General features: G+C 34.5%; 1 protein-coding gene across 3 annotated transcripts in view; it reads left to right on the plus strand.

Moving 5' to 3' along the window:
- TUSC3 (tumor suppressor candidate 3) overlaps window positions 1-23,161 on the plus strand; it is a 209,636-nt gene that overhangs the window by 178,464 nt on the left and 8,011 nt on the right. For all 3 annotated transcript variants that reach the window (XM_025394121.1, XM_025394122.1, XM_025394123.1), the window contains exons 8-9: window positions 9,836-9,910; window positions 14,571-14,661. In XM_025394121.1, the coding sequence (XP_025249906.1) occupies window positions 9,836-9,910; window positions 14,571-14,661 (166 nt within the window). The remainder of the gene's footprint in view (window positions 1-9,835; window positions 9,911-14,570; window positions 14,662-23,161) is intronic.

The raw sequence follows: 23,161 nt of genomic DNA on the forward strand, positions 1-23,161 counted from the left end.
CAGTATGAATTTTTTCATATAGATCTTAACAGTGATACATAAAAGAAAAGCCCCATTCTCTTTTTGCTAATAGTCATTATTTGTTGCTTCATTTTTCCTGTGTTTTTTTTTTTGTTTTAGACATACCTGTTACTAAGGAAGAGAAAAATTCTTTTAAAATGCTGGACTCCTTATCAGTAAAACTTTAAAAGAAGTCCAGGCACAGTGGTTCATGCCTGCAATCCCAGCACTTTCACTGGCCAGTCACTGTAGCTGAGGAGTTTGAGACCAGCCTGGGCAACATTAGGGGGAACGCTGTCTCTGCAAAAAATTACAAAATTAGCCAGATGTGATGGCATACACCTATGGTTCTAGATACCTGGGAGGCGGAGGCAGGAGGATCACTTGAACCTGGGAGATCAAGGTTTTAGTGAGCTGTGATCACACACTACACTCCAATCTGGGTGACAGAGTGAGACCTGGTCTCAAAAAAAAAAAAAAAAAAATTCAATAATTTCTGATTCTAGTTTCATTTGACAGTCTACTGCTGCTTTTTGAACAATCTTTTTTTTTTTTTTTTTTTGTCATTTGTGTATTTTTTTTTTCTTCAGGCAAAAAGTTACAAATACCAGATGATTACTTTTCATTTATCTGTAGAGAGAACACTTCTATCTTTTGGATTTCTCGTCCTAATTTAGTAAGTCAGATTATTAGATGCAGTTGCTATATAGAAAGATTTGCTGAAAAAACCTAGGAGAAAACAGATGGAGTTATTTTGTATCCCAGGTTACAGATTGATATTTACTAAGAATAAAATTGTCTCCATATCAGTAGTGTTTCATTTTTTCAGTACCTTATTTAAATAAAAAACAATCCTAAGTCGTCTTTGAGAGAAAACTATATGAAAAAATAAGAAACATTATATTTTCATTGGAATATATGTAAACCATCTAAAAGTAACTTACATAGGACTTTATGTTTTTGCAAGTAAATTCATTTTTATTTCACTTATTTTTCCTTTTTTAGTGTTTTCACCACCTAATGCAAATGTGAATGAGATATTTGCTGTTTACAGAAAGGTAGGATGACAGAAAAATACTTAAAATACAGTGAGACAAATATGCAAAGGAAGTAGCAAGAGAGTAGCTAACTCCCTATCTAGAGAATTGGCACTGACTTTTCAGCTGGATGTGGAAGTAAAAAAAGGAGTTTCAGAGACAGAGAAATGAGTGAGGAAGCTGTTTTAGTAGACGATACAGCAGGTACACAATCATAAAATGAGAGTGAATACTCTTTATTTCAGGAAGATAAATACATCAAGGCTGGAATACACATTTTGAAGAGATTGGTGAAAATTTGATTAGGCTGAACAATGAAAACCTTGCTGAGAAATTTGAATCTTAGCTACAGGTGGTAGATGCAGTGCAATTAATATGCCAATTTTACATATTTGGCATTGGGTAACCTATGAATTATTTCTGAAGTATTATGAGGTTGAGCCCCACATGTCTTCTTGATAAATTTGGTTGTGGAAAGGGAAATAGTGGCGTCATGCCTGTTTAGGGAACAGAAAGCCAATGGAGGTTTGCTCCAGTAATAATATTAAGGATAGGGTAGAGAAGGCAGAGCAAAGGAAGCAGGAATCGCTGGCAGTCGTTCTGGCTGCTGGCAATGGTTTATCCTCAAGGATGAACCTAAGTAAAGGAATGGATGAGTGACTCAGCTGCTGTTTGAGAGGAAGAAGAATCAAAATTGATAATAAATGTCACAAGTAAGATTCAAGAATAGAAATCAGAGATGATTCTGAAGTTCAGCTATGTGTTGTAGGATAGAAATATGGAGGAAGACAAGGTTTGGAGGGGAATGTTTAGCCCAGAAAAGTTCCTAAGATTGATTAGGCCTCATAATTGGTTGATGAGAAAGAGATTAGTTTCTTTAAATTGCTTAAGATGATAAAGCCAATCAGTTGAAGAGTCAAGAGCTTAAAACTTTTAAACGCATTGTTTTTCTACTTAGTAATATTTTGCCAATAAATCAAAACCTCTGTGAATAGACCAGTAATATTCTAACCAAATTGTATATTGTGTGTATTTGTTGTATACATCTGAAAAGATCATTTTAATAAAGATACAGTGGATATGTTGATTTTATTTTTTATTTTTATTTTTTGAGATGGAGTCTCACTGTCTCCCAGGCTGGAGTGCAGTGGCAGCGATCTGGGCTTACTGTAAGCTCCACCTCCCGGGTTCACTCCATTCTCCTGCCTCAGCACCCCAAGTTGCTGGGACTACAGGCGCCCGCCACCACGCCCGGCTAATTTTTTGTTGTTGTTGTTGGGTTTTTAGTAGAGATGGGGTTTCACCATGTTAGCCAGGATGGTCTCGATCTCCTGACCTCGTGATCCGCTAGGATTACAGGCGTGAGCCACCGTGCCCGCCCATATTTCTTGAGTTACTCTATCATATTTTTGTATAGAATAAAACATACTCTAGCAGTGTAAAAACAAATATGTGTGGGGCATATGTAAATATAAATACACACATACACGGAGGTATATGTGCCAGGTGCTGAGGTACAAAAGTCACAAAACTCCACAAGATGTCTGATGGTGTGGCATTTACAGTCTAAAGGTAGAGGAAGACACACAACAAATGAAAGGGCCAATAATTCTTGTTACAATTATGTTCTTAAAAGTTTTCAAATGTCCACAATTCAGTAAGACTCGGGCTTGAGGCACATGGATCTTAAGTGGAAAATCATGAAGTGCAAATATGCAGTTTTTGAAACCATAGTTGGAAGAATTAGTATGTATATGAAATTATGTTTAAAACTTTTTTTTTTTTTTTTTTTTAAGACGGAGTCTCTGTCGCCCAGGCTGGAGTGCAGTGGCGTGATCTTGGCTTATTGCAAGCTCCACCTCCCGGGTTCATGCCATTCTCCTGCCTCAGCCTCCTGGGTAGCTGGGACTAAGCGCCCACCACCATGCCCAGCTAATTTATTTTTTAAATAGAGACAGGGTTTCACCATGTTAGCCAGGATGGTCTCGATCTCCTGATCTTGTGATCCACCTGCCTTGGCCTCCCAAAGTGCTGGGATTACAAGCGTGAGCCACCGTGCCCAGCCTAAAACTCTTTATATAATTTCCCAGAGTAGAGTTTCAGCTGTGGTGATCCAGTGATAAAATTAAGGTCGGATATGGTTTTGATTATAGAATGTTCTTAAAATTCAAAACCTCAGGTATGATTTTAATGAGATAACCTGAAATCTGCTTTTCTTACTACACCTATAAATATGGCACAATAAAGCAGACATGTAATTACAAGTAGTAGTTTTCCAAAATAAAAAGGCACCTTCGTTTCATATTTAGAGAAACGTTTGCAGAAATGTATGATTTTATTGTCCTAACTAATCTGCCTTTTTTTCTATCAGTAGGCAGTCCTGGAGGGGCAGAACAAATGTCATTTAAAAATTTATTCAAAATTTCAATCAGATCAAATTAGTTTCCATAGACAGTAATGTTCCCACTGAATTCACCAAGATATGGTCTCTCTGTATGAGTGGATACAGAACACCTGAGTTCTAGGATCAGCTTTAGTGTCAACTACCTAATCTCTGACCTGCCACTGCCCCTTAATTCTCCACATGTTTTTTAAGTTAGAGGATCTCAAGAAAATGACATGAAATAAATATTAGTTGGAAGTAAAATTATTTATATAAAAGTAAAGGTTATACCAGCAATTTAAAATGTTTATTCTTATAAAGATCACATTGCATTTTCTATGAGCAAAACATTTTTTTCAATTATGAAATCATATGATTTCATTTGGCATCTGTTTCTAGTCTATCATATAGTGAAAACATTGCTTTTAATATGTTATATCCAAGGAGAAACATACTATAGAAAAAAATTAATGATAGATGCAAGTTGATAATTTTAGATTTAGATTCCTTTAAGTCTTCTATAATGTGCTAACAGTTTTTTCAACGTCTATTTACATTTATCTTTAAATTGAAAACATCTTGAGTCCATTCCTAGGAGCAACAGAAAACTTACCATATGCATTTGAGAAGGGATTATAATGTTTTGTAAATGTATTTGTTACTATCTCTGTAGAATGCTTAGTGCCTCTGAGTATTGTATGTAATTTCCACAAATAGCAGCTTTTTTATGTGGGATCATGTCAATATTTTGACTAAGCGTAGGAAAATGATCAACAGGATCGGCAAAGAAACTGGAGTGTGCACAGTAGTTTATATATTGCTATGATATTAATAAAAATGTGCAAAGTAATACAAAAACTAGGCCAAAGTATGTGTGTATAGGATAAAGGGTAGAGGTCCGTCTGTTATTTTCTTTTAATGTTGGGATATTTCACTGAGGCACAGCTAGATGGCTACACCCATCAATTTAATGACCAAAAAGAATAACATTCTTTTTCGTCAGAAGTAGAATCTTGTCAGATTTGGAGGGTCTTTCATTAATCATTCGGCCTTCCACTCAATGCCACATAAGAACACTGAGAGATGATCATCTAGCTTCTTCCTCTGTATAAAAAGGAAGATTTTTACGTTACAAATGTAATTTTCCCCAAATGGTAAGTATTATGCAGTCTCTTTTTCAGCCGAAAATGTTTGAGTTAATACAATGAAATTTAAGCCAAATGATTCTCAACTCTTAAAGGCCTTGAGTTAAAACATACATCTTTAAGTAATAGAGAGGGAGGGTTAGCAAGCTTAAAGCCATTTTAGTATAATTCATATATCTTAATTTCAGCCATCAGGTTTTTAAACGGCTCACTGCTCTTTTCTTGTTAAAGCTTAGAAAACTCACTTTTGCAAGAAACATTATGAGGAAGAGATCATAGTTATTTACTGACCCTGCTGATTTCTAACAAAACATTTTACCTTGAGGTTGTATATAACCTATGTCTGGTAATCCCTTTGCTTTAAAATTCCCACTTTAAGGTTGTGTGCACAAATGTTTACTAAATTCTTGCATTTTTAAAAATTGTCAAGTAAGAAGAAAGCTAAATTCCAGTGAGACATAATGGTATACAGTGTTTTTGATACCACCTTAAAACCTTTACAGCAGGGGTTGGCAAACTAGGACCAGTTCAGGCCCAATCCATCCTGCCTGCTATTTTTGTAAATAAAGTTTTATTGGGACACAGAAACAGCCATTCATTTATATATTGCCTGTGACTACTTTTGCACTACAACAACAGAGTTGAGTAATAGCAACAAACTCCATATGACTTGCATAGCTGGAAAATATTTACTTTGTGACCCCTTACTGAAAAAGTTTGCCAGTTTCTGCTCTGTAGGCTGTGGTCAATAAAGAAAACAAAAATCCACAATTTTGTTAACTCACCCATGAACAGTTACTGTTTTTATCTTTCATTCCCTGCAATCATTTCTTTGTATTTGTTTCAAAGGAGTCAAGGTTTTATACATACTTTTCTACGTATTACACATACATATACATCTTTTCATTTGGTATGGTGACAAAATTACTATTAATATATCTTGCTTTGTTATTAAGAATTTTTGTGAATTTTTTATATGGCTAGTTAATCTATTACAAAAATGTCCCATATGTTATAGACATTTACATTTTAATTTTTTACTATGTAAATTGTTCTAAAATAGATTTTTGTATGTATATTAAGTTTTTTAGTATTTTGTATTTTGTCTTATTTGGGAATAGCTTTATAGGAGTGGAGTTCATGGGCATATTTCTGGCACATATAATTAATGATAAATGATGATTTGCTGAGGTTTTTGACATGCTGAAATCTTAAAATTTTGATGTTAGACTTGGTGTTTCTGGTCCCTTTCTGTCCTGTTGATAGGGAGTTTGCGTATTTTTTTAACTTGTATAATTTGAAAAATACTATATTGTTACTGCATTGGCTCCCAACAAAAATAGTAAATTATAAAAATGTGATTTAAAGCAGTGTGAAACATAAGTGATATAAAGGTAAAATCATAGACATGTTTGAAATGGCAATTTTGTAAGTTATTGCAAACTTATTTGTAAAATCTAGAATGTATTTATGGAGTAGTAAAATGTATTTGAATGCTCTGTGCTTTATGAAAAAGATTTTTATGCTCAGCATAAAGATGTTTCATGCTGAAACTGGGCTAGCAATTATGTTCTTTGCCTAATGCTTGTTATCATTTTCATTTAATCCTGACATCTTACTTCATTACTTTTGTGCTTTTTTGCTTTGCATTTTTCACTCTTTAGTTTTGTGACTTTTAGCAAGTTGTTTAAACTTCTCTGGGCTTCAGTTTCCTTATTTGTAAACAGATGATAATATCTACATCAAAGAATTGTTGGTACTGGGTAAGATAGTGGATGAAACAAAGTTCTTGGCCTTTTGGAGCTAAAATTGTAGTGCTAGAACAAAGACAGTAAACTGTAAAATGTATACAATCTGAAATTTCTTTAAAAAACAGTGTTAAAGAAAAAAAATCAGAATAAAGGTGAGAAGAGGCTTCTCTAATAAGACTGCATTTGAACAGAGGGCCAGTGGAAGTGAGGGAGTAAATTACATGGCCATCCCAGGGAAAAGTACCTCAGGCAGTGGGAATAACAGGTTCAAAGATTTCCTTATTACCTGACTTGCTTTGAAGGTATTAGGAAAAAAGGCTAGAAACCTAGGAGGAAGATTTAATTTCTAAAGCAGGAAACAAGCACCAAAACTCATAAAGGAAAAGATGAATCAATTTGGCCACATTAAAATTAAAGCTTCCTACATGACAAAATAATTTAAAATACAAACTATAAAGGAGAATCGGAATGCAATACTTCAGTCAACTCCTATCTAGAAAAAAAAAAATGTTGTCCTCCAAGTTAATAAGAAAAAGCAACTATGCTTTTGGAAAAATGGGCAAAAAAAAAAAGCAGTGTACCAAAGACTAAACCAAAAAAAGAGGAATGAACATATCAAAAAATGCTCAGAACCAAGTGAGAAGCTATTGATACAACTCTTTCCTTACCAGTTTGATAAAACCAATAATTGGGTAGTATTGTGTTAGTGAAATGTAAGAAAACCTGAACATTGCTCTTTTTAGAGAACAGTATGATTATACCTAACAAATTTGAAAATACACTTACTGAACCTCTCAAAAATTCCACTTCTGGTTGTGGACCATAGAGAATATATCGCGCATATACACTAGGAGACCTGTGAAAATATATTCTTTGCAGGAATATTTGTAGTAGCAAGCATTTGGAAACAAATGCCATCAGTAAGATAAAGCAATAAAATATGGTATACTCTTACGAAAATATACATAATTTTCTGTTACCACATTGATTTAATTTAAGCGATTGAAATGAGAAACATGTTACTGATAGTTTTCAACATTGTAATAATACGGAGAGAAAGTAGTAAAAATGTTAGGAAGATACATTTATAGGGACATGTTATACTTGGGTGACCATAGTTAATGCCCAGTAAAATACACTTTTCCCTGAGTTCATGTCTTTGTGTGTGTATGAACCGATACATATATTTGTGTACATGTGCATTTGTGTGTATAAAATTGGACTGTAAGAACATGTTAACATATGGCTTTACTCCCATTAAAATTGTCATACATTTTATTTTGTAGGCTTTATTTTCCCCAGTAATAGAAATACTGCCATTTCCCCCATGATTCATTAATGGAATAGAGGAAGCTGCTTAGCAAATGGAATCATAAGATGAATGTATGTTTTCCTTTTAATGTCTACATAAATTCACCTTAAATGCCATTTATGTTTTGAATAGTTAAAAATGTCATAGCAGCTGGGCACGGTGGCCCACAACTATAATCCTAGCACTTTGTGAGACTGAGGCAGGCAGATCACTTGAGGCCAGGAGTTCAAGACCAGCCTGGCCAACATGGTGAAACCCCATCTCTACTAAAATAGTAAATCTATCCAGGCATGGTGGTGCACTCCTGTGATCCCAGCCACTTGGGACGCTGAGGCATGAGAACTGCTTGAACCTGGGAGGCAGAGATTGCAGTGAGTCAAGATCGTGCCACTGCACTGCAGCCTGGGCTACAAAGTGAAACTCTGTCTCTAAAAATTTTTTTTAAAATTTAAAAAGTCATAGTAAAATAATCTGCAGTTCTATTTGAATTATTAAATATGTGTATTTAAATGTGTAGATAAAAATTTATGCATGAATATAAAAGGTATTACAGAAAAAATGATTAAAGGGGAAACTCAGTAACTCCTTGTTAAGGATCCATATCAGTCACATCTATCTGCTCCAGAAAACTGATATGAACAGTTTTAGTGAAACAAGTTTTTAATTTTTATCATGTTGTTAACAATGTCCAATGTCTATGGATTCAGGGTAATGTATACAAGTAGATGGTCCAAAATACTTCAAGAATACAAAACAGTCATTCTCTTAAAATATTCTTTTCAGGCTACTGCTACATGATTGAAAGGCAGGAATTTCATAAAAGTTTCAGTGTTTTTCAAGCTGTATAGCAGGGATCTCTAGAAGTTTAGTGCTAGTCTATGGTATGTATGTGTGTGGTGGGGAGGGCTGACACTGTGCAGGGGTGGCAGGGGCTTTTTCGCTTGCATATGTTAGGCTTCCAAACAGGTTTTCATTTTCCTTTTTCCTAGAAAGAGTTCCAATGCTAAAACAAATACAATAGTTTGAAAACCATTTGTATAGAGAGGTCATGGAAGCATAAATGCCTTAATAGAGAAGTCAGGCATTTATCATTATCCAGAAGTTGGATAATACGGTCATGAAGATGGACTCAAATATGAGCATTATAAATAATCAGAATTTCAAAGACTCACAGAGGAAATGTTCTCTGCAGAATTTTCTCACACCTCCTCCACTTGATCGTATATTGCCCAATATTATCCTTTGAGCTTTTGTTGATAGATCCAGCACAGGAGATTTATTGATGCTGTTTATACACAAATAGCAGTAGAAACAAATACAATGGAATCATAATGAAATTAAGCAAATTGAGGAAGTTCTGGCCTGACTTGTTTTATTTTTCTCTTCAATTTTTAATCCATTAATCGCTTGGGCAAAATACATAATAAATATATTTTCAGAATTGATGAGTTCTAAAAAGAGTCGATGATGTCAAAAATGTTGTAATAACATGGCAAAGAATGTTTTTATGAAGGTGAAAATTTCCCATCATTTTCTTAATTCTGGCATTATTCAACATAGCATGAATATATCCATCCTGTTGGAAGCAGGTATTAAATACAAAAGTAATTTTGTGATCTCATTCTTAAGGTATCAGTTAGCTGACTAGCTCAGGGTCCTGCTAGATTCATTAAATTGTTTTATTATAATGTGCTCATTTGCTTTTGTAAGATTTTTAATTTTATAGCCCCAGATTTTCAAGTGACATGACACCTGAGCTTCATAAAGATTTCAGCTAAACAAAATCTATGAAAAAACACATTTAGAAGAAAAAGCTGTGTGCACACAATGAAAATGAAATGTGTCAATGACATGTGTCATCATGTCTATAAGCAGTGCATATCTTTATGTATAATGTGAAATGTTGTAACTGGTTTTGAGAGTCCATATAGTTTATATGTGCTATGAAAATCCTGGAATTTAAGAACCTTTAGCATTAGCTTCTCAATATATCACAAATTGAACTTTCATGTTATAAATTTTTTAAAAATTATGGCATATTTGCTCATGCAAAGAATGGTAATTTTATGTTATATAAAGATAATTGATTTTATTTACCTCTTTGTGCACTTATAATTTAACCATTCTGGAACATTGTGTTCAGAGCCAGAAAAATTAACAGATTTTATTCACATCTATGTCTATGGCTTCCTTGACAACTACTGCAGATGCCGCTATCACCATGGGGATGGTTCTTCTAAATGAAGCAGCAACTTCGAAAGGAGATGTTGGAAAAAGACGGAGTAAGTCTCTGCGTTGCCATTTTTGTAATTTCGTTTTAGTCTTAAGATTCATTTAAGTCAAATGGGAAATACATAAAAGCCCTTTGTAAACAAACTTCTAAAGAAATGTTCTGGTTTGAAGAAGATTTTAACTTTTTTCTGTTTCTGGGATGTGTTTGTATAGTTGCAAATATATTTCTTCCAAAAGCGGACGGGGTAGTTTTTTGTGGAATTGCATATAAAGTGGAGCTGTCCTTCACCCTTGTCAGGGTGCTCTAATCCATCCCCGCGAAGCCATAGTGTTTGTTGTAATTCCACGCGGCACAGAGAGATGGAAAATTCTGGGGACAGAGTCTTCAGATATTTTATTGTCATATAACATACTCTCTCTGCTACAAGAATCAGGGGTGCACTCAAAGCCTGACTTAGATGAAACTTCTGCATAGGTATTGTACACTGACATATATTACCTTTCCATTCGTTCCAAAGCTTCTTTTAACATTTTTTAAAGGGCATCTGTTGATACTGTCTCTTCCAGGGTCTTTGCCTTTTCCATTGATACACCAAGATTTACAGCTCCATCAAGTTTTCCAGCATTATGTTTTTAAGCAAGTTAATTCTGTGGTTTTTCTTTCATGGGACCATTTCTCTCCGAGTTGTAGAAAAACATATGAGGTTATTGAGAAGTAAAGAGTTTTCTAGCAAAAAGAGAACACATAGGGAAAATGTGCTCTGAGGAGCAAAGGACAGTCACTTGTTTCCTGCCACAGACCTTTTTATAATTAATACCAAGTCCCTATATGATTTGATATGTCCACAGACCTATCAGTTTTTCTGTTATTATTATTTGCATTTCTGAACTTTTTAAAACCCAAAATTTATGTATGAGCAGCATAGGTATCTGAAAGAGTATTTATTAGGAAATTTAAAATAGAAATCCGGACTTCGTGGGTTTTTAGCTAGGGTGACATGTGTATAAACAAATCATAGTGCTTTCTAAATACTTAAAAGTCTTAGGGGTTGAAATGTTTTTGATGTAATACACAGTTTAGACTGCCCTCTTTTCCTATGGTATCTATTAAAGAAACTACAAAAGAAATGAGCACATTATCATGTTGAATATAATTTTATTTATGTATCTTTTGAATAAACATCATGTCCTGAGGATTGACATTATCCCTATGAGGACATAGTATTTTTTTTTAATAATTTCAACTTTTATTTTAGATTTGGGAGTATATGTACAGGTTTGTTCCATGGGTATTTTGGATGATACTGAAGTTTAAGTATGGATCCCATCACCCAATAATGAGCGTAGAATGCAACAGGTGATTTTTCAACCTACACGCGCCTCCCTCCATCCCCACTCTAGTCGTGTCTGTTCTCATCTTTATGCTCATATGTATGCAATGTTTAGCTCCCACTTTCCAGTGAGAACATGTGGTATTTGGTTTTCTGTTTCTGTGTTAATTCACTTAGGATGATAGCCTCCAGTTGCATTCATGTTGATGTAAAGGACATGATTTTGTTCTTTATGCCTGCATAGTATTCCGTGGTGCATATATACCACATCTTCTTTATCTAGTCCATCATGGATGTGGTATATATGCACGATGGAATCGACGTAGGTTGATTCCATTTTTTTTTTTTTTTTTGCTATTGTGCATAGGGCTGCAGTAAACATAAGAGTTCATGTGCCTTTTTGGTGGAATGATTTATTTTCCTTTGGGTGTAAACCCTGTAAGGGGATTGCTGGGCCAATGGTAGCACTACGTTAAGGTTTTTGAGAAATCTCGAAACTGCTTTCCACAGTAGCTGCTCTAATTTACATTCCCGCCAACAGTACAGAAGCATTCCCTTTTCCCTACAACCTCACCGGTATCTGCTTTTTGACTTTTTAATCATAGCCGTTCTGACTGGTGTGAGATGGTATCTCATTGTGGTTTTGATTTGCATTTCTCTGCTGAATAGTGATAATGAACATTTTTTCATATGGTTACTGGCCACCTGTATGTCTTTTAAGAAATACCTGTTCATATCCTTTTTCTGCTTTTTAATGGGGTGGTTTTTTGCTCATGGATTTAAGTTCCCTGTAGATTCTGGATACTAGATGTTTGTCAGATGCGTAGCTACCAAAAATTTTCTCCCATTCTGTAGGTTGTCTGTTTACTCTGTCTTGTTGTTTTGCTGAGGCTCATTAATCAGTACCACTTGCCAACTTTTATTTGCAACTGCTTTTGGAGACTTAGTAAAAAAAATTCTTTGCTCGAGCCAATGTTGAGAAGGGCATTTCCTAGGTTTTATTCTAGGATTTTTAAAGTTTTAGGTCTTACATTTGAGTTAATTTTCACATATATGGTGAATGGTAGGGGCCAAGTTTCATTCTTGTGCATATGGCTAGCCAGTTATCCCAGCAACATTTTTTGAATAGGGAGTCCTTACCCCATTGCTTGTTTTTGTCAGCTTTGTTGAAGATTGGATGGTTGTGAATGTGCAGCTTTATTTCTGGGTTTTCTATTCTGTTCCATGGGTCTATGTGGAGGACATCCTCTTAATTATGTGTTTGTTGTATATCCTGTCTTAAGGTAAATAATAGTAAGAAATGTGTAGTAAATTTTTAAATCTTAGAACATTTATTAAATAATATGATACTGAATTTATTAAATCACCATTTCCAACTTCCCTCTTTGTAGATGTTTCTTTAACTCCAGCTCCCACCCACCCCTAAATGGTTTATTCATGTTATGTGTGTGTATGAGCGTGAGCTGGAAAACATTTTAAAACTTTTAAATTACTCCTTTTTGATGTGATTTTTGTTTTTGATGTGGCACAACTACTATGATTAGTGTTTCCCAGGTCAGAATGCGTCTGCCTCACCACAGCATTTTCTTTCCAAAGGTGGAGTATCTCATGTGACTGCCATGGTTCCTTTAATAGTTACTAACCCCTCACTACCCTCAGTTCCTCTCCCTTGCCATATACAAGTACTTGAGTAGCATTCTTTTGTTCCACTGCATAGGATCAAGTAATTTTCTTCTGTCTTACTTGATCACATATTTCGAGCCTCATTTCCCATAGAGCACAACCCAGGGGAGCTACTAAAAAGGAGCAAAGGGAATGAAAAGAGTGCTTTATACTTCTTTTGAAAAATAAAAAAGGAGATGGAAGGAAAAGAAAGAAGTGTTAGATAAAATGCCAGATTTGGGAAAGTATAGAGTAAATCATTTTGTAATTCATGATGGGTTTAGTAAGATTGTTCTACGCAAAGTTGTTATGCTGTATCTGGGTCCTGGTGTCTGTCATATGGGGATATTCTATAATTTTCAAAAACTTATTTTATGATATTCACAAACTCATTTTTTGCTTTATTTTCTCCCAATATTCATTTGAAGTTCAGCTGCATGAGTGTTGTCTGAAATGAAATGTCAGAGGCTACACTTGGATGCTATTAAATGCTTGTGATGTTTCACAATTCATATTGAAAACTTAGAAGATATTACTGCAGAGTTGCATAAAAACGGACACATTTGCAGACCATATTTTGACAAAGCTGTACCTTGTGTACTCCATGATTGCCAGAATTGCAGTTAAACTTGGTTTCATTTATATATTGGCAAAAATTTTAAAAATCATAGTTCCTTATAGAATCATATAGATCTATTTGATTTTCCTTATTCTGCTTCAGTGTTTTTAATCTTTTTAAATCTTTTTTATTTTATGAATAATTTCAAATATTTGTTTAGAATTCTCTGAAATAAAAGGTGTATTGTGCAAATATTTGTTCTTAAAAGATGTTTAGATATTTCTTGAGATTAACACTAATTTCTACTTACAGAACATATTTAAGTATTTAAATTTTATAAGCATTTTTAGATTGTACTAATAATTGCAATGAATCTTGTTTAATTAAATATCCAAAATATATGTGCAAAAGAAACATTTTATTATTCATCTGCTTTAGAGTAAAATCTTCTCAATCATAATAAAAAGGAAATGAGAAAATAAAGTACTTTTCCTATTGTTAGCTTTCCTGGGACAGAGGAATATTGAAAACCTAGACCACAGCACATTTGACTTTAACATGTGCCCTCAGTTTGTTTGTAAGACACACAACATTTTGACACTATTACCTGCCATGGAGGGAGTTTCCTCCCCTCTGGTTCTCACTTAGACCGTATTTTCTCTCTCCAAGCTTTTATTCCTTGCTTTCTATAACATGCTGTCACTGAGGCGATACTAACGAATACCTAAAGTTACTGCCTAGCATCTGAAAAGATTAAAATTATATTAAGCATTTTAACAATGCAAATGTTCCTGCTAATATAGCCAATGCTTAATAATGCAAGAGCCAATAATCTTGTTTGTGGTTTATAACATGGTTTGTTTTGATCACTCTGGGGCATGTTAGTACTTGTAAGAACTCTATACGAGAAGAAAACCTCCAGAAGACTTAGATCAGTCAATTTTGTTGTTTTCATACCCCAAATAGTACATTTTCATTGAGAAGAATGTGGAAAATATTGAACACATTGTATTGTGGATAATCTGGTTTGTTGTACCTGTATGTGCCATGAACTATTAAATGTAAGTATACTGTAATTGAATGCATTTAAAAATATAAACAATTGGGGTTTCATGTGCATATTTTTAGACACTAATGGTATTTTCTGTCTATTTCTAGTAATTTGCCTAGTGGGATTGGGCCTGGTGGTCTTCTTCTTCAGTTTTCTACTTTCAATATTTCGTTCCAAGTACCACGGCTATCCTTATAGGTAATATCTTTATACTAACATGAATGTTTTTAACTAATAGAACAGAATTTCAGTGGTTAATATATAATTAAGGATGAATATAAAGTTGCTGTGTAATTTTTAAATTCAGTTAAGCAAGTGTTTGAGCACCTGCCATGTGTTCAGCATAGTAAAGTACACAAAGGAGATATACAACAGACTTCTTGTTCCCTGACAGCATATAGTTTATTTTTAGACATACATATTTTTATATAACAAATGAGGTTGAAGCTCATTTTGATGACTTCAAAATTTTATCTTCCCTTAGTTTGTCATGATTTTGACTTCATTCGCAAGATGGTTTTCTCATATAATTCACTGTTCATTGTCTAATAAACTTTGTATTATCTTTGGAATTCTACAAAATTTTTACTTTTCAAAATAAGAGCCAACATGAAAGGGAAAAATTAAGTGATAAAATAATCTCTGGTCATTATAAATCATAATGAGTATCTCGTAAAATTTTCTACAAATTGTCATAATTGGAGATGGAAAGATATTGAAAATTCAAAGACCACATTATTATTACCAAACTATACTTTCGCTAAAGCACACTGTAGTAGATGTGCCAGATTACAGTTGTTCACTTTATGAATTAGGCCTGTATTCATTCTTGAGCTTTTTCCTCCAAGTTTTCTTAAATAACTTTCATTTTCTCTTTCTCTAGGCAGTCCTTCTTTTAGCTTAGCTCATCTCTCTAATGAGTAAAAGCTCAGTATTTCCTTTTTCAGAGATTTTGAAGATTCTGTTTAGGTAATAGAACCAGTGATATGTTGATAGAAAATAAAAGCCTCTCAAAGCCTACATTTCTCCTGCCTGTGAACAGTGGACATTTTTAGAACATTTCTACACAGATCATAGTAACAATATATAGCCTTATCAGGGAGAAAACTAATCCCATAAAAGGGAGATCTAACCATGGGATTATAACATAAGAATATGAGTCTTCAGCCCCACCCCCTCTATTTTCATAGATGGCCAGAGGTACATTTCCAATTCTCTCCTTCCCATAGCCATTAAAAATAAACATACTAAGGGAATGGAAGAAATATGGGTATCAGATTTCCTGACACCCTGCTTGCCATGTAAATTTTTAAAAATACCAGTTCTGAGGACAGCAAGAGTTACGAGAGAGGCAAGCATAGTCTTCAGGTTTTTCATTTTATTCTTGACTTTAGATAGCCAGCCAATTTTGGTGTTGATAATGTGAAATAATCAAATCTAAGATTAAGTAATACCCAAGAAAGATGAAGTTTTCTTTTTTCTTTCACCCTGCTCTAGGATTGAGAATCATGTTTCTGTATGATTGGTACTTAGTTTGACATGTGTTCTATAATGAAAGATGTAAAGTAACAAAAATAGAAATACTCTATTTTATCTATGATGCCAACAACACTTGAAAATTAATCCATTTTCATCTCTAGTACTTAGTTTCAAAGGAAATATATATCTTTTTATGAAAAGATAAACTATACAGTAAGTGATACTGTGAGATTCTTAAGCCCTAATTAGTTGACAGGAAGTAGGGAAGGGTAAAGGGCAAATTCTAACTTTCCTCATATATCAGAGCATGTAATGATACCAAAATATCATTCCCTATCTAGATTATTATCTGACACAGCAATATAACTAGGAAAAGTGCAGAAAAAAATATTTTACTCATTTTTTTATAATGTTGCATTTGACAGTACTATTTTTGTTACGATATGAAGAGTTTAAGTTTGTACTTTTTTTTCAAGTAGTAGTTGTCATTTAGTGTAATAACTCTCCAGTGCTCTGGGGTTTTGTGGCTGTTTTTTAACTGAGGTTGGACATAGAAATTACCTGGGGAGCTTTTCAAAATACATATCCTTGGCCTCTCCATAGATAGGAATAGTAAGCACATCTGAACCAGCATATATGCCACTTACATTATTTCTGTGTAAATGTGTCATTTGAACGTTCTTCTTATGTAACCAATCCCACACTCCTGTCAGCTCCCCATCAACCTAACAGGAGATGGATTTGCCTTCAGCAGGCCTCATAATGCTAGAAATATAGATGAAACTCTTGTAAGAAGTCAGAGATGGAAATTATGCCTTACAGTGGTTTGTGAATGTGAAATTTGACATAGTTTAGATGAGAACCCTAACAAGGAGCTGCCAAGAAACAGAATCAGAAGAGAGCCTATCAAAGAAGCTTGGGACACCAGGTGTGCTAAACAGCGTGCCATGCTGTGTGGAGAAATGGCAGGCAGGCCTCTGACTGCTGTAACAGCTCTTCAGAGTGCTCCATCATTTGCTGTGCTATTCTGTGGATTTACCAGATTGACCTAGACAAGCTAAATAGTTTGGTTGCTCTGTCAGGCAATTTTAGATTCAAGAAGCCAAAAGGCAATCGGAGTATGTTAGATAATGGGAGGTTTATCGGAGAGAGATACAGAGAAGCAAGGAAGACAATTAAAAACGTAGTTGCCACATAGCTAGATCTCACAGATGTTGGAAAAGGTTCAGAAAATAGGTCATTCAACAACAGAAATCCATTGCTTCAGAAGTAACTCAGTGACTAATCTCTTGCTCCAATTCTTCCACTATTATTACTGAGTAATGTCTGTATACCATTCTCTTCAGCTGATTAGAGCCTTCTCTGTCCCTTAGACTCCCACCTATGCTACCGGTTCTCACTCTCTCGACATGATTTTGTGCATTTTCTTTTCTAAGAGGAAGGGAATGATTGGCTAAGTTTTTCACTCCCCAGTATTGGGCATCTGATGTAAGTAGAACTTTCACCCCAGTCTACCTCCTATGCCATAGTCTATCCTCTGGAGTCCTTGAAGGTGTCTCCTTTACCACCTTTTGTTGGAGCTATTCAAAGAGCCCAATGAATTACATTAATTTTCTGTTTTCTAAGCACATCCAACAGAAGCCAAATACAATGACAAACATCTATGAAAGAAAAACACCAAATATGTGAACAGAGTAGTATTTAATTCAGCTCATATATTTGGGAAAAAGGTGTTCAAGATAGATCTTTGATCCTAAGAGATGGTTCTCAAAACTCTGTGGCTTCTTATTCCTACACCATGTGCAACTGAGTCAGAATCTGCAAGTGTGGGTTTTAAGAATCAGGTGAATAGTTACCCAGGTGAATCTGATATAACCATTTTATGAGCCTGTCTTAGGGAACTAAGTGATAAAGGATTTCCCAATTGCCTCTCAGTTATAAATTTGAGTTGTTCAACAAATGCTTTATAGATGTTTAAACATATAGATGATGTTTACTGTGAAGTCATCTGTTTGGAGAAAGTACAACCATGAACCAGGGAATAACAGTGTAAAGTGTCGAAAGCTAAGTGGCAGATCTGTTGTATGGAAATAATTGAGAAAGATCACTGTGGGTTTGAGAAAGGTTCCAGAAAAAGGCTTGAATTAGGCTAAAATTCAACAAAGCATTTAGACAAAGAAGAGGGGCTCAAGATATTTCATGGACAGAAAGTCATAATTTGTATACAGAGAAATGGGAAGAGAAATATGTTCATGGTATCTTTTGAGGATTATGAGTATACTAAATAGTGAACATGTTTCTGGCTTAAAATGCATTAATAAAGGAAGATATATACACAAAAGGAAATATTCCTAAGCAATCTGGGTGAATTTTACAACAGTTCTCTAATTCAGATTCTAGAAATTTGCAAAATGAATAATTTTTCCAGGTGAGTTTTTGGGATTTTTTTTTCTGGAACATCATAGTGTTCTGGGATTTTAGTACTGCACAGGATCATAGAGATCATATCGTTATTATTCATTTTACAGATGCGACCAAGAGAGTGTCTCTATTTAAAGACAGAAGCAGAAAATCTGACTCTTAGCTCACATGTCTCTCCTATGCCATATTTTGTGTAGAAAAACATGATTTGTATATTCATATAAGTGGAAAATTATCCCAGAATCAAAGTTGAAAATAACATGAGGTCAAATGTATAATGACATCAATAATGTGATAGCCAAAGCCTCTAAGAAAAATGTTGACAATTAGATAAATGTTCAGCACCAAGATAATAACTTACTTTGGCCTCTTGAATTAGTTCGAGAGATGACGATTTTACTCAAAAGGAAATCTACAGAAAAACTAAGGGACACTGACAAAATCTACTTATTAAACAAATTTAAGTAATTTTTATATCTTATTATTCACTAGTGAAAGCTGCTATAGTTTACATAGATGTGATGCCCTTTTTATATTTTTTAATCTTTATAATACTCTCTCTCTTCATGTATCCTCAGATCATACCTGAGATTGTTCTTATGAATTTCATGACTTAGTTATCAAGCTATTGTACTGTCCAATTTAAATAATCCCTGTAATTATAGCTTCCCAGAGCACATTAAAGCCTTCTACTACGTCCCTTCAGCTCTTTTGAAAACTGTCATTTATCTATTTTCTACATTCTATTGAAATACTGGGAAATTGTTTAGCAAACTTCCATAAATCCTTATGGTGCTCATAGATAACCCTTCTTATGATCATTCATATTTGAATTATTTTGCTCTCAGGTTTACATAGTATAATTTTTCCCTTCATGACATTTACAGTATCCTTCCAAACCAACAAAATACAGTGGACGGGGAGAATTATGAACAAAAACAAGTTTTCCATTTAAAAAGTTTTAATCCCTTTTGTTAGTCTAGCACATGTATAATATTTTACTTTGAGTCATCTTTTTATTCCATGGCATTATTTTCCTTTTAAATAAGCTTTCGTTTCCTTCTCAGTTGTTTTATCCATTCTCTTGTGAATGATTATAATTGCCTGACAAACAGCAAAAACAAATGTTACTAAAAGACTGCAGAGAGTATATACCAGAGATTTGGGTACACCCTGAGCCAAATTACAAAAATGTGACAGTACAGGGAAAGCAAATATATATCTATTCAATTAGTTAACTAAAGAAAGAGCAAAGGTGATGGCAAAAGCAAGTGTCAAAGAGGGAACAAATGAAGGAGAAGAAGAAATAATTCTGATACTAGTTGAAAGGTGAAATAATTCTGATACTAGTTGAAAGGTGAGATGCTGATAAAGAACAGAAAGACCTTTTCCCATAGAATTATCCTGTGATGAACATAGTACCACATTGTTGAAAACTATTTTTGTATTCCTGGAAGCATTTACCTGTGGCACCAGCATTATATGTTTTAAAAACTGCTCACATCAGATAAAGGCAGTTTGTAGAAAATGAGAGAATGAGATGCAGGAAAGAAGTATTCTAGGAAGAGGAAAATCCACAACACATATTCCAGAAGGTATTTCCTGGCCTTTGGTACTTCTGCAAAAACATTTGTAGATGTCCATTTTCTAAGAGCATTAGACTGTAAAACAGTAAATCGTAAACCCTAGGAACCCAGACCTGAACCACTCCAGCCATCCAAGACAGAAATACATTGAAGTAGGCTGACAAGAGGAGAAAAATAGTTTCTCAACCAAGACTGTATCCTTGACTTTCCCAGTTTTAACAGGAATACATGTTGCAGAGATCAATTACTAATACAGATGCACGTTGTTCTTCACAGTAACTCTTGGGAAGCTTCCTACTTCTACTTTAGATCATACCTGTACTTGGGATAAGACACTTGAGTTACCCTTCAGTGAAGATGCACATTTAAACATAACACCTTCTACTTTTTTTTTTTTTTTAAAGAAAATCACCTTTCGTAATGGCCTTTAGCCTCCAATGCCAAAGTAGTTGCTTGGGTGTTATGCATCCGCCTTTTAGCCCTCAATGTCTTCATTTTGAATTTTTCTAAATTATAAACTGTTGTGGCACTGATACACAGGACTATATCCATAATTATCTTTATGTACAGAACCATGATAATTGTCTTTGAACTAATTTTTTAACATTCTGTCCTCACAATTTTTAATTTTATTTAAAATACAGTCCTTAATTTCTTCTGTATGAAGTGATGCTGTTCTGTTTATTCATTTTTATTTTAATCTTAAGCCTTATAAAACCTTAAACATCTATGCCCTTCATATTTTTTCAGTACTTCATAGTACTTTCAAAATTGCTGTTTTCTTTGCTGATACATGTACCTGCTAAAGGGATAAATATCTACTTTTTAAAATATTTATCCTATATTCTTAAATCTTCCCTAAAGTTTACCATTAACACTTTACAGCATGAATCTGTTTCATGCCATTACTAAATTCTCTCAGATTGTCTTCTAAATTCAATATACAAACTTTCCCGATTGGAATCCCCAGTGTGCTGGTTACTGACTGTGTGACCTTGGGCAGGTTAACTTTTGTCAACCTAAGTTCTCATTTATAAATGGAGGTGATGTGTCATATGTCGTTCAACTATTACAAAGATTCCATGAGAGAATGCTCGCAAATCACTTAGCACATTGCCTGGTACGTAGTACTAATTATTTAAATTCATTTTTATTTAATCTTTTGCTATAAAGTTTTTCTTTATGCTAAAGATTAAGTAGTTTTGTCTTATTTTTGATGAATGTAATCGGGCTCCTGAGTCTCTTGAAGCTGTCAGTGAAATAGGAGGGTTACTATGAATTTGATCTAATTACCATCTGAGCCATAGTTCAGAAAGGAGGAAATATTACTTCAGTAGTAGCACTGAATTCATTTTATATATTACATGAACTTTGGTGCTTGCCCCATTTTCTAAGAAGAGCAAAGTGCTAGCAAGGACATCATATTCTTCACATATGGTTAACTACCTTATCAATATTTTTCACTGGCACTCTGTGTTCACAAAAGTTTCCTTTAGAAGATGTCTGTAGTAACATCTAAGGTACATCAAGTCTGTTTTCTCTGTTAGGAAAATAACATGAGACATTTCTAGTAATTCTGTCACTTTGCTTCCTAACTCTTCATTAGACTCTGTCTTAGGCAGGTAGTATAATCTAACAGAAAAATAACAGTAATTAGGAGAGGTCCCGAGTTCAAGGTTGGGGTTTCATTCTGTGTATTAGCTAGAGCTCTAGCTCTGCATTTAGACAAATCTAGGTTTGAATTTTGGTTCCTCTTAACTTTGGGTCTTAAAGTTAGTTACTTAACTTCCAAGTCTCTTTCTGCAGCTCTAGTTACTTCTCTATCTATCTATATTGAACTTGGTTAAGCCTGTTTCTTGATCTGTAAACTTGGTATGATAAAACCTACCTCAGAATTTTATGGGGATAAATTATATAATCAATTTGTAGTCCCTGAAATGTAATGGGTTCTCAATTAAAAAGTACTCACTTTCACCTACCTCCTCTTCAACTGTACTAGCCATGTCAGCAATTGACTATTCAAGTCGTACTTTATTGCATTATGTTTTTCATTAAGTATTCATTTACAGTTGTTTCATGTGTTTGTCTTTTTTCTTCTAGATTATAAGGTATTTGTGTCTTTGATAAATACCTTTTATATATCTCCAAAGTGCTATGCACATAGTAGGTGCTCATCATATACTTGTTAGTTGAATCTGTTTACTTGAAAACTTTATTCCTTGTCTACTTCCATTAAATGCAATCGGAACCATTAAAATAGAAATAGAGTGAAGATTACTGGCTTGCCCCAGCTCCAGAAGATGCAGTTCATATCAGATGACACCCCCTGGAGTTGTCAGGTTGTTCTTCATAGCTGAAGGTGTGTGGAAAAATTAGTTTTTCCCCAAACTTGAGCTCTAAAAGTAACTATCATGGCTGGGAGTGGTACCTCAGGCCTCATGCCTAGCACTTTGGGAGGCTGAGGCAGGAGGATTGCCTGAGGCCAAGAATTTGAGACCAGTCTGAGCAACACAGCAAGATGAGTCTCTACAAAAAAAATTTAAAAAATTAGCCTGGCATGGTGGCAGATGCTTGTAGTCCCAGCTGCTGGGTAAACTGAGGTGGAAAGATCGCTCGAGCCCAGGAGTTTGAGGCTGCAAGTGAGCTATGAGTGTGCCACTACACTCCAGCCTGTGCCACAGAGTGAGACCCTGTCTCTAAAAAATCTTTTTAAAACAGAGGTATTGCCGTTCCAATTCTGAGCTGGGTGATATCAAGTGAAAAACAGAATATATAAATTAAGCTTATAGTGGACACAAAGTGCCTTCCATTGTCTTAAAACAAAACTGATAGTTCCTAATGTCCTTGGTTACCTTGAGATGAACAAAAATGGAATGGTACTCAGTAAGGAAATGTACAGAATAACAGCTAAAAATGAAAGGCATTCATAACAATTTTGAAGAAAGTATGATAATGAACAAGCACAGCAAGACAAAAATTCCAGAATGTAGAGTGTATAGCAATATTGCATTCATTTGTACATCTTAACAACCTTAAGCTGTACAAATAGAACAGTAATATCTAAATGGTGTGATGATCAGCCCATAGTACACATCACTGATGAGAATTTCACTGGTATTAACCTTTCTCATACTGAGTCCTAGCTTTGTAGAATGACTTATAAAGGTCCAAGGATTTAGTGATGATTAAGAGATAAGCTGGCATTCTGTAAA

The sequence above is a fragment of the Theropithecus gelada genome, chromosome 8 (assembly GCF_003255815.1).
Source record: "Theropithecus gelada isolate Dixy chromosome 8, Tgel_1.0, whole genome shotgun sequence".
Taxonomy (NCBI): domain Eukaryota; kingdom Metazoa; phylum Chordata; class Mammalia; order Primates; family Cercopithecidae; genus Theropithecus; species Theropithecus gelada.